This window comes from Sceloporus undulatus, chromosome 3 (genome assembly GCF_019175285.1).
Source record: "Sceloporus undulatus isolate JIND9_A2432 ecotype Alabama chromosome 3, SceUnd_v1.1, whole genome shotgun sequence".
NCBI classification, from domain to species: domain Eukaryota; kingdom Metazoa; phylum Chordata; class Lepidosauria; order Squamata; family Phrynosomatidae; genus Sceloporus; species Sceloporus undulatus.
The window spans coordinates 240,327,338-240,339,183 of record NC_056524.1 but is presented as its reverse complement, the minus strand read 5'-3'; the positions used below and the strand labels follow the sequence as shown (position 1 = coordinate 240,339,183).

The 11,846-nt window shown below is 38.6% G+C and overlaps 1 protein-coding gene and 1 long non-coding RNA gene across 2 annotated transcripts in view; one reads left to right on the top strand and one right to left on the bottom strand.

Annotated features, from left to right (window-relative positions):
• Positions 1–208: 208 nt before the first annotated feature.
• LOC121925625 (glutathione hydrolase-like YwrD proenzyme) overlaps positions 209–11,846 on the top strand; it is a 35,000-nt gene continuing 23,362 nt past the window's right edge. The window contains exons 1-4 of the mRNA XM_042457986.1: positions 209–309; positions 1,682–1,835; positions 4,975–5,128; positions 6,656–6,862. Of these exons, the coding sequence (XP_042313920.1) occupies positions 213–309; positions 1,682–1,835; positions 4,975–5,128; positions 6,656–6,862 (612 nt within the window). The 5' untranslated portion in view covers positions 209–212. The remainder of the gene's footprint in view (positions 310–1,681; positions 1,836–4,974; positions 5,129–6,655; positions 6,863–11,846) is intronic.
• Positions 5,497–11,846, bottom strand: part of LOC121925626 — a 64,569-nt gene continuing 58,219 nt past the window's right edge. The window contains exons 2-3 of the long non-coding RNA XR_006102915.1: positions 6,005–6,124; positions 5,497–5,748 (exon numbers count right to left, since the gene is read on the bottom strand). This is a non-coding gene — a long non-coding RNA (uncharacterized LOC121925626). The remainder of the gene's footprint in view (positions 5,749–6,004; positions 6,125–11,846) is intronic.

Genomic DNA, 11,846 nt, shown 5'->3' with positions numbered 1-11,846 from the left:
CATGAAATGCAATGATGTAGTAAAATGGCATTGATTGTATAAAATGGTAAAATCAAGGTTTGCTTTTTGGAATGTATATTTTTAAAAATATATATTTTCAAGCCCTGGATGGTTGAATCTATAGTTAAAAAATCTGTGGATAAGGAAAGCCAACTGTATTTTAAATTTGTATATTTATGTCTATGTATGTGCAGATTGTGTTCCCAAACAGGATGTCGCAGCTAAAATTCTCTTCACGGCGATCCCCAGTGGTTTGCACAAATGGCTGTGTTGCATCAAGCCAGCCTCTTGCAACAAGTGTTGGTCTCGGTAATTTGTTTTACTGTTCCATTAATGAAAGGAATATATAGATCCTTTGGGGTAGTATCTGTCAATTAAGTGGGTTGGTTCCAGACTACGTTTCATCCTTTCATTATGGCTCTCCACATATTGATGAACTGCAATTCCCAGCATTCACTATTAGCAATACTAGTTAGGACTGCTGGAAGTTGGATTTTCACAATATCTGGAGGGCTGCACAATTCAATCTACGCTTTTATTCCAGGATGTTTGTATTTATTTATTAAATTTCTATGCCAGTTTTCTCCTGGAAAGGGATCCAAGGCAGCTCACAGATAAAACTTTACAATAAAAATTTAAAAACAATTACAATATCTTGCTAAAACTGTATAAAATCATATAAAACATACAAATGTTAAAAACATAAATTGAGCACACACACACCTCCCTGACAATGATTACAGTATATGGTAAAAGTCTGCTTGAATAAAAATGTCTTTGCCAGCTGGGAAAAGGAAAGCAGGGAGGGGCCAGTCTAGCCTGCCATGGAAGGAGGTTCCACTTACATGTATACTATAGAAAGAGTCTAAAATGTTTTGAAGCATTGCCGATTTTACATTTGAGATCTGATGGAAATATCAAAACAGCAAAATTGTTGAGGATTGTCCAGTGGTATCCCACCATAATAAGTATAAGGACTATCCTGTGAATTTAGGTACAAGTCTTTGTCCTGTGAGCAACTAGTCTTTCCTGCTGCACCTTATGAAACTTGAGAATGGCCAAATGTTTCATTTAAAAAAAATAAAATGAAAAATCAATTTTTAAAATTATGCTTATTCTTTTCTTATATATTTTATGCACCTTAGGTATAAATTAGAAGATACATCTTGAATAGGGAATAAAAGCATATGATGCAAGCTTCAGAAAAAGTCATGTTTTTTCCTTTATACACTGTATATCTTTTCATGTTAATACAGGAAGCACAAACAGGTTGTATTTCGTGTTGCACACCGATGTATAATTTGAAAGCGAATTTACAAGTAAATGACGTAGTGTATTAGGTATTTTGTGTATGCATCTTGTTCATTTTTTCCCTTGCAAATTCAGTTGTGGATGTTATGCATGCTGTTCAAAAACAAGAGCGCAAACCCTCATTTCCTCATTCTTGGCATTTGGGTTGCATATAAAGCCAGTTTCTGATCATTTGTGCTATAACCATTACTTCTATCCCTTCTCTTAATTCCTAATATTCTATTATTTTAGTATTTTCAAGTGGTGGGGACTCTTACTATGTAACTACTATGTTAATAGTATACAGTAGTCATTACATATTAAGTATTTTCCCCACTTGAAAAAGATTACTGTCAGGCCCATAATAAATGGATATTGCTTATTGTTGTAGATATTTTAAAGAGTGGTGGCAATGCTGTCGACGCTGCCGTGGCTGTAGCGGCTGCTCTAAATGTTACTGAACCATGCAGTACTGGAATAGGGGGAGACTGCTTCTGCTTGTACTATGATGCAAGCACAAAACAGGTGCATGGTCTCAATGGAAGGTATGTTCCAAGAAGTAGCACCAGAGCTGTTCTGTTCTCTTGTTTACTGGGATAGAGACATGTATCTATGATGTAACAGGGATAAATTGTGGAGTGGGTTTTTCTGCTTTACAAGTCCTACATGATTTGTTTAGTTTTTGCTGATGGTTTATGAGTAGGCAAGAGGAACATAGAAGTCCAAGAGAGCTCCTTTATTAATGGAAGCTAGGTTTATTGAGTATTACAGCACTTTCTGATGCTTACTATATCACTTAAAGGAATCTGACTGGCTGTTCTGTAAACCAGAATGCTAGACTAGGGCTGCAGTTCTGTACACACCTTCCTGGGAATAAACTCCACTGAATTCAATTTGGTTTAAATCTGAGTAAATTTCTAGAGGATTGCAATGAAGGTACATCTTTTGGCTGATCTGTAATCTGGCTGGGTGGGAGGATCTAAATTGTGATAGAATGATTTGGCAAATTTTCTATAATTTGCTGACAGAAAAGAAACATGTAAGTACAAGTTTAATTTGACAGCTGACATTCTCAGTTGCAGTGTAATCATGCCAGGTGTTGTAAATATGCCATATCTTATCACTTGCGTTTTCATGACTGTCCTGTGAGGTAGGTCATTACTACTGTATTTTCAGTCTGCATGCTTGGAGACTAGGTCCTGAGTAGGTGACTTGCACAAAGCCAGGGACGTAGCTAGGATTTTAGGAAGGGGGATGTCCAGACTAAGTGCCACCATTATAATGGGGCTTGGGTGCGGCGGCGCAGCAGCACACACCATTCATTTTTCTAATGGAAGGGGGGGGGGCGGACCCCAAGAACCCCCCCCCCCGGCTATGTCCCTGACAAAGCTAAGATACAGAGCACACTTAGGATGTGAGCCCAGATCTTTCATATTGCAATCCAGTTTTCTAGCCACTGGAGCACAGTGGCAAAGACAGCAGAGAATAGCAATCCTTAATTTGCTATTCTCAGCTGTGAATAGCTATGGTGGTAGGAAAACAATACATATGGAGACTCATTGAAGTGGATCTCCACACAATGGATGAAATGGTTTGTAGTCTACAAAAACTTTTGATAATTAAATTTGTATCTTTGAAATAATTCATTAACAATATTAAATAAATCAAAATGATGTACAAAGCAAAAGTACATCTTTTAAAAAATAAGTTGACTAGAGTCCAAAATGTTGCCAACATTACTGAAGGAAAATAAGAAAATGCAAGAAGAAACAGATTTCTTGGTGAGAGATTCACATTGGAATTTCAGGCATGTTAGGGTGCTCAAATTATAAGTACTGTTTGGGCTTGTTGCACTTATTGCAAACCAGTTTGCATTACATCCAAAGAGGTGTTTATGTGCAGTTTTGTTGCAATATCTTTATGCTTGTGTGCATCATGTCACTTTAATTTATTTTTATCTGACCTCGAAAATGATTTTTGTACAAACATCCTGGAGGACAGAGAGTCTGCAGTTCCATTTCCATTTGGGAAGGAACTTTATTTTAACTGGGAAGCCAGAGTCCAGCTGTGTATGGTATCTAATTTCCTTTTCTTTTTGTTCACATTTTCCTGAATTGAGTCCTTTTCAGGTTTTTACTGCTGCAGAGGAATAGTTCTTCTTCCACAGAACGTCTATACTAGATAGGTAAAAGGAAAATGCTATGAAAACTTAGCATCAACTCCAGGTGCTTTTCAGTTCCTGTTGCTGTAGCTAAAGGGCAAGGAGCAGGACATGCTGAATTTGATTTCCTCCCTTCAGCCTGCCCACAATGGATCTTCTACAGAGAAAGAGGAAACCATTTCAAATGCAGCATTTTGGCTTGTGTCCAGAGGTTGCAGAGTGCATAACCTGCCAAGCACCCTTACGAAAATGTAATTAAGGGATCTTTTCCTTTGGAAACTATTTTCCATTATTCAATGCAACAGTTTGTTGTAAGATGATACTGGTGTCACTAAAATAATTGCAGAATATTCTGAGTTAATAAGAAACCAATCTGGAGTGTGATTTAAAAAATATTATTGTACACATCAGAGTCCTTGTTTGTGCCACTTTGTGACCTGGAAAAAAGGCAGTAATAGGAAAATTATAATTGGATGTGTTTCTTTTTTCTTAAAAGCAATATGGCAGCTACCAAAGAAGCTAAACCAGTTGATAATTGTTGGGAATGTCCATAGTCCTTAAATGTTGACTCCTGTATTACGTTGCCTCCACTTTTGAGATAGAACTTATGCGCTTTTAATCTTTTCATGATTATATTAAGATATTTTGTTGCTGCAAATTTCCACCTTTTCTGCATCTCATTAATAGGGAAAGCTCCATCCCCATAAAAACATATACAGCTTTCTAAAGATAAAGGATCCTATCAGGTTATACATTTTTAAAAAATGAAGTATAAATTCCATTGGAATGCATAGATGCTAAATATTAGGTTTCTAAACATCTGAGCTTTCATGTCGTTTTTATGTGCTAAAAAGTGTAGAATCCTACATAGCTACGAGGTACTAAATTTATGTGGTATGTATATTCTTTCTATAATTATGTACGTAGACATCTTTTCTGATGAGCAATTGATCTGTTGGGTCTGGACCTAGTAATCCTAGTTCACAGGGTTAACTATTTAACTACTTCTCTTCCTGTTAATACTGCATTAATGAAAGCATGCCTCTAGGCTAAGTATTAATTGTACAATCATCCACTGTATTCATAGTATTTTATATAGGATCTAGAGCATTTGGAATCTTCTCCTATTTTCCCACTGCTTCTTCGTTATGTGTCTTTTTCTTACTTAAGTGAATTTCATTAACATGATGTCCTGTAGTTAGTAGAACGAGGATCCATCTATCTGAGAGTATCCTAATGTGTTGAGAGTAGTAGTGGAAAGAACTGAATAGTTTAAAGAGTGATTAGTTGATGTGACTAGTAAGAGTTTCTGGGAATAAGGAATGCAAAATTATTGGTGAATCAGTTAGTAAAAAATATGTCTAAAATAAAATAGAAATTGTTCATGTTATTTCAGGTTGTTCCATTTGTCAAAGTAGCTGCAATTCTATGTCAAGCTACAATGTCATCTTTTTCTTTTAAAAGCAAATGAATGTTGGTATTTCTGCAATCCTGTTTACATGGGCTGTCTGCTTGCTTTGCAGCGGCCGGTCTCCACAGTCCTTAACGTTTGAGCTGCTGAAAGAACATGGTTTCAATGAAGCAAATCCTCCACCTGTACAACATGCATATAATGTCACAGTACCTGGTGCAGCAGCTGGCTGGTGTGATGCTATTGCACTGTATGGAAGTCAAAAGGTGATCCCCAAATGGTTCAAAAGAACAGTATAATCTGAATTGTTTTGTCTCTGCAGATAAAAGAAATATCTGAATTTGTAGTTTTATTATTTGTGCATGATTTCTTGTTGTTGGAAGTATACTTACATTGGCCTGTTACAGACTGCCAAAATAAAGCTGCTTCGGGTCTCTTTGGAGGTATGCTGTTTAAATGATGCATGCATCCTAAGAATCCGGAAGCTGCACCAAAGCTGCACTCCAGTGCTTAGGAATGGAGTGTAGCTTTGGCGCGACCTCCGGACTCTTAGGACCCATGCATCATTTAAACAGCATACCTCTAAAGAGACCTGAAGCAGCTTTATTTTGGCAGTCTGTAACAGGTCATTAGCAATTATGTGTCTATGGGGTCAGTAGAGACAGGTAGTTAGTATTTCATAATGCATCCTCTTTTAGTTTTATCTGTTCTATTGCATTCCTTTTTTTATATAGACTGGTTTTTAAAGTTATTCCTCTTGACTTCAGTTGTTCCTCCAGCCATTGGTTTAATCATGTAGCTGTAGTGAGCTGGCCTGCATCCTTCTTTCACAGACATGTAATCTTTGCACTGATTTTAAGGAGCCAGTTTCCATAGAAGACCAATACTAAGCATGTGGAAGAATATAGAGATACACTGTTACCCAGATCCCCACAGTCAGTGCTAATAACAACATTTGTCACCATGCAAGTAAGTTAGCTGATTGTTCGCTCCAAATTAAGTTACAAAATACCCTCAATTCAGCCAATTTATTTTCTTAAGTCTCAGAAAATCACTCAAGCATCTTTTCCTGTCTCTAGAAATAAAAATGGAATAATAATTAAACAGCTAAACATTTGCAGCTCTTTCCCAATGCCACAAACCTGCTGCTTGAGATGGCTTCCACATTCTGCCTAGTGGTATGATCAACTCTGGGCTACAGCCATGTTTTTGAGATAACCAGGTTTATCTTCAGTGCTCCATCTTCTTTCCTCACTCAGACCCTTGAAAAAACAAACAAACAAACAAACTGTTAAAAAGGCAGCACAGATGGAAATAATGTACCATTTCAGCATACCTTTAAAGGGAAACATATTGATGGTGTTCATTACCATGAAATATCTTGTTGGCTTGGGAGTTCAGAGAAGACAACACTTCTGGAAGATGTCCTCTCTTTAAAATACATAAATCTAAAATCCTTGATATTTTCTTGCTCCTTATTAACTTCCTTTCTGTTTGGGAAGGCTGTATAATCCAGTTTGTGTTTTAGCTTCTTCTCACCCCAGAACCCTGGAGATTGAAACATCTGCCTCCTTATCGCATCCTCTCTGATAGTCAGTAAATAATTCTGAAGCCTGCTTTCCTATAGTTCAGATATTTCTTTTAGGAAAGAGTAAAGAAAACCTATTTTGTATTGCTAGTGTATTGTAGCTTTTTGTTCAAGTGACTAATTGCTTGAGCTCCAATTTATATTTATATTTTTTTTCAAATATAAAACTGCATGGAAAGTAAAAGAACAATCTTTCCTGATTTAGCTTTCTATGAGGCAGATTCTGCAACCAGCAATAGAAATGGCTGAGAAAGGTTTTCCAGTATCAGAAATTACTTCTTACCACTGGAAGAGTGGTGCTCATACCCTTCAAACTCCTGGAAACCTACATGGGAAAGACCTGCTGGTTGATGGTGAAGCTCCTGATCATGGCCAGGTGTTCTGCAATCCATTTTTGGCAAATACTTTTAAGGTAAAGAAAGCTCCCAGCTACACTGGAAAGTAATTGCAGAAACATTGTAATTTCAATATCACATTCCCTACTCATACTATTCCAGATGACTGGGTGGATCCATGGTTGGGTTGGGTCATGTATTAATGTAGTATTTTATGCAAATCTGCCCCCAGGAACAGTCAGCAAACTTTTCTTTTGGAAGTTTCAATGCCATATTGGTGTACAAGTGGCATCTTTTTAATGTTTCAAGTGGCTAATAATATAAGCTGGGATCCTATATATATTTTAGTCATGTAAATATATGCCACTGTAGTTACAGAAGTGATCATGCAACAGCTTACTTGTGACACAGTGGTTCATTAGCTCCCCATCCACCAAACAAGCCAGCATGGTATAGCAGTTCAAAAAAATGGACTAAGACTCTGGAGACTCGGGTTCAAACCCCGCTTGGCCATGAAAACCCACTAGGTGATCTTGGGAAAGTCACATTCTCTCAGCCTCAGAAGAAGGCACAGGCTTTCTCTTTAAACAAATTTTGCCTAGAAAACCTTAGGGTCACCATAAGGTGGAACCTACTTGAAGGCATACAAGAACAATCACCACCAAGTTAAAAAAGCTCCTCGTCCAGATGGGAAGGATGTGTGTATGATAGTGTCTCTGTATATAAAACTCTGTGTAGATTAACCAGTTATAATATCTAGCTTTTAGAAGATGCTGGAGAAAGAAAAGGGTGTGATTAAAACAATTTAACAGTCAGCTGTAATGGTTCTTTGTAGCTGTGTCTGCAGTGGGAGCTGGAGAAGGAAGAGAGTGGGGCAGAGTTCATGAACATTAGAAATTGATATAGATAGTAACACTGACAGAAAATATTGAGCCTGCTTTGTACTTGTTATGAAGAAGCTTTCTAATTAAAAACGTGTTCCTTGTTGGTGGTCAACTTCTGCTTAGGTTATTTCATTCAAGAGACTGCATGAGTCTCAGTCATACATCACCACTAACCTTGAAACACACACACACTTGGAGCTACTGTAGGGTTTCTAAAGTGAAACCCAAGGAAGAATTTAGAAGAGAAACTAAGGCAAGTAAGGTGACCAGAGCCCAAGATTAAACAATGAAATACTACCCCAACAGGATTCAGGCCATCCTGATGTCGATCCCTTGCATATTTTGAATTAGGAATGTTTTTCTGATGCCCTCTGCATTTACTTATTGGAGCAGCTTCTTGAGAAGGTTGGGGTAGTTGCTTGACTGTCTATTGTGCAATTTGGAGATCTGGCCAAGATGTTATCTTTTCAGTGCTTCTAGAGTGTCTTGAGAGTTGTACCACAATAAAGAAGTCAGCTAATGGAGTTCTGTTTTTACTTTGAAACCTGGTTCTGTTTGTAACAATGTTGTGATGGTTCCAAAGAGTCTTGATAATGTATTCTAACCATTTTACATTCATTGAAATATAGAAGGTATAGAACTCTGGCATTGTAGAACTCATCCTACACAAGTTTGCAAAGAATGCTGCGTGGAGTCCTAGGGTGCATTTACACTGTAGAAATAATGCCGTTTGACACCAGTTTAAGTGCTGTAGTGCCATTCTATGGAATTCTAGGATTTCTGGTTTTACAAGGTCTTTAGCCTTCTCTGTTAAAGAGTGCTGGTGCCTTACAAAACTAAAATTCAATGATTCTGTAGGATGGAGCTGTGGCAGTTAAAATGATGCCAAACAGCATTATTTGTACAGTGTAGATGCATCTCTACTGTTTCATATTCAGCATTTGGCCAGCCAGTTTCTGCTTTGGTGTAAGTAATGGCCATATCCTTTTGTGATTTGGAAGTGATGTTGGATGCATGTAATTGAGGAAGTGGTCTTTTGAACAAAAAGAGGATCATTTCAGGACAGGGCAGTGTTCACTGTAAAAATAGACCCCACGTTTCTGTTCATCTGTGCCTCTTGGTAGGAAGCAAGACCTGTAGTCTGTGAGAATGATGAAGAATGATATTTATCCAAATATGACTGCTTCATGTTTTGTAGGGAAATGGAGTATGGCAATAATGCACATCAAATTTAATTTTATTTCCACAGCAATTGAATTTGCTTCCTGGCTAACTTGGTTTTAACAAATGTAAGGGATTGGGAGGCCATGCCTGGATGTTCTTCAGCAGCCTCTCCCTTTTTCATTTTTTAGCTAATTATAAATCTCAATATCCTGGGCTGACAAATGCTGGTCCTTAATCTTGTTGTAAAACTAATGTTATGCTGAAGAGCTGTTCAGAGATAAATGCCCAGAAATCAGTAAAAGGAACACAGTATAGATGTAATAGATGTATTCATGCTCTTCTTCGTCTTCTTCTTCTTCTTTTCTTCTTCTTCTTCTTCTTCTTCTTCTCTATTTTTGGCTTATTCCTCCCCTTCTTCAATATGCATTCATGTAAGCTAATCAAAATATCCAGTTTGTGCATCCTTCCTTCTTGTCCACATATATTTCCTTCATATGTATGTTTTCCCTTAACACTGAATATTAGTTTCAAAAGGTACAGCATTATTTCCTATATATTCATTACCCATGGGCTGGAAGTCTTAAAATAATCAGTTCAGAGTAAAGGAGGTGCACCAGTGGCAACTGGGATTCACAACCGGCCTTTCCTAAATGGGGAATTTATCAAAAGATTGAAGCCAGAGACATAATGATATGTTTTTACAAACACAAGAATAACCAATGGCGGGGTATAGACCGCCGTTTGCGGTCTGCCGCGCCGCCAGTAGTGTCCGCGGGGGAGCCGGAGCCTTCACACGGCCGACTCCTGTGCGGACCGAAAAAGAAGCTCTAAATGGAGCTTCTTTTTCCGTCGCGTTTGCGACGTAGCGAGGGCCAGGGGCGCGCTCGCTACGTCACAAGCGGCGCGACGCGTACGGACGCTTCGCGTCCGATACGCAAAGATGGCGCCGGCCAGTAGAAGGGCCGGCGCCATCTCGTACGGACGGAGTCCGTACTAGGCCCAGGGGCGTCTAGAAGAGACGTCCTTTTTAAAATGGGACGTCGGGAGGACGTCCCAAATGGCGGTGCAGAAAGCACCAAAGTAGAGTCGAAGGCTTTCATGGTGGCATCCATAGTTTTTTTTGTGGGTTTTTCGGCTACGGCCATGGTTCTAGGCGCAGAGTTTCTTTTCTGACATTTCGGCCAGGAAATCTGTGGCTGCCATCTTCAGAGAATGAAGATGCCAGCCACAGATACTGGCGAAATGTCAGAAAGAAACTCTGCTAGAACATGGCCACATAGCCCAAAAAACCCACAAAAAACAAGAATAACACATAGGGCCTTATCACACTTGATAAATCCTGCACAGAAACAGGATTTAAAAGTAGAAAACTCCCTCAAATGTGGGATGTTTTTCAGATGACATTTCTTCTAAAGAGCAATAACGTGAAAATAAAGCAAATGGAAAGTCAACAAAAATATCTTTTTACATTCAGGAGGTTCCCAAAAATAAAAAGGTGTTGTTTTCGTCAACTTTCTATTCACTTTATTTTCACATTATTGCTCTTTGGAAGAAACGTTGTCTGAAAAACATCCCACATACTTTTAAATCCTGTTTTTACGCGGCATTCATCAAGTGTGATAAGGCTCATAGATACATTGAGAGCAGCAGTTTTTAATTAATTCTTTGGTGGAATGTAACATGTGAAAGAAATACTAAGGTAGTTGGAGAGGCAGGTATAGGATTTAAATAGGGGAAGGAGAAGGAGAAGGAGAGGAGATTCAAATAAAGAAACTAGGGGTAAAGGGAAGACTTTCTTCTTGATGTCTGACTTTGTCTGCTTTGCTGTGATTTAGAAGTTATTCTTTGTACTTAGAACACTAGAGTTATACAAACTGGTCTTTCACTGAGGGGCTATACAGACCACCCCTTTGGGGCAGTCTGCAGCCATCCCTTTTCACCCCAGATGGAGGCCGTGGCAACCGCACACTGCGGCCTCCGGAAGGAGCAAAAAGAAGCCCCCAATGGAGAGGGAAAAGGAGGAATGGAAGAAGAAAGCTTGAGGGAGCTAATTGAAGGAGATGAACTTTTTAGAAGACAAGACACAGATGGTTGGAGTAAAAAGAAGGCAACTTTTTCTGGGAGGAAATCCAATTTTGTCCACTTGTAGCAAGTTAGAGAAGGCATACTTTCATTTGGCATGCAGGGACTGCAGTATGTGAAACAGAAGTTCTGAGTCATCTTGGTTGTGTATAATTTCTTGTGAAAATCTTTGGACCCTCTTGATATACTTTGGCTCAGATTTATTTAGAGTGTGCCCAGCTTTATGCAAACTTTCAAAGCACACATATCAGGAAAAAATAGTAAAAAATAAAATAAAAATAAAACATGCAGTGTGTGTGTGTGTGTGTGTGCGCGTGCGCACACACACATGCAGGGATATATTGTGACAGTTTTATAGTCTGCCTATTGTTTTGAGAAATCATAAAATAAGGGTCTGCAAAGTATCAGAGTTGATGCTTTAGGTAAACCCTTCCTAACAGCCCTTAGCTCACTGGAAACAACATAGAAAGCAATCAGTTGACTCCTTGCTTGAAAATACAGCCCTCCCCAGGGGTGTGCATGTGTATGTTCCTTTTCACTCTGTTTCCAACAAATAACTTCAGATTTCTTTTCACTAGGAGGTGCTGTATGTGTAAACAGCACTCTGGAATCTACTTTGTGTCTCTTCTAATAATAGAGCTGGTCTTTCTGAAGTTCTCTGTTATTTTATTGTTGTTGTGTGCATTCAAATAATTTCTAAGTTCTGGTAACCTAAGGTGACCTTACTAATGTTGTTACCATTTTTTCAGATCTTAAGAAACTATGGCTTAGAGAGCATCATAACAACAGACAAGGTGACTCTAGAGATCAAGGTTCAGTTCCCCGCTCAACCATGGAAACCCACTAGATGCCTTTGGGCAAGTCACACACTCACAACCGCAGAAAACCCTGTGATATGTTCACCTTAGGGTCACCATAAGTCAAAAGCAAC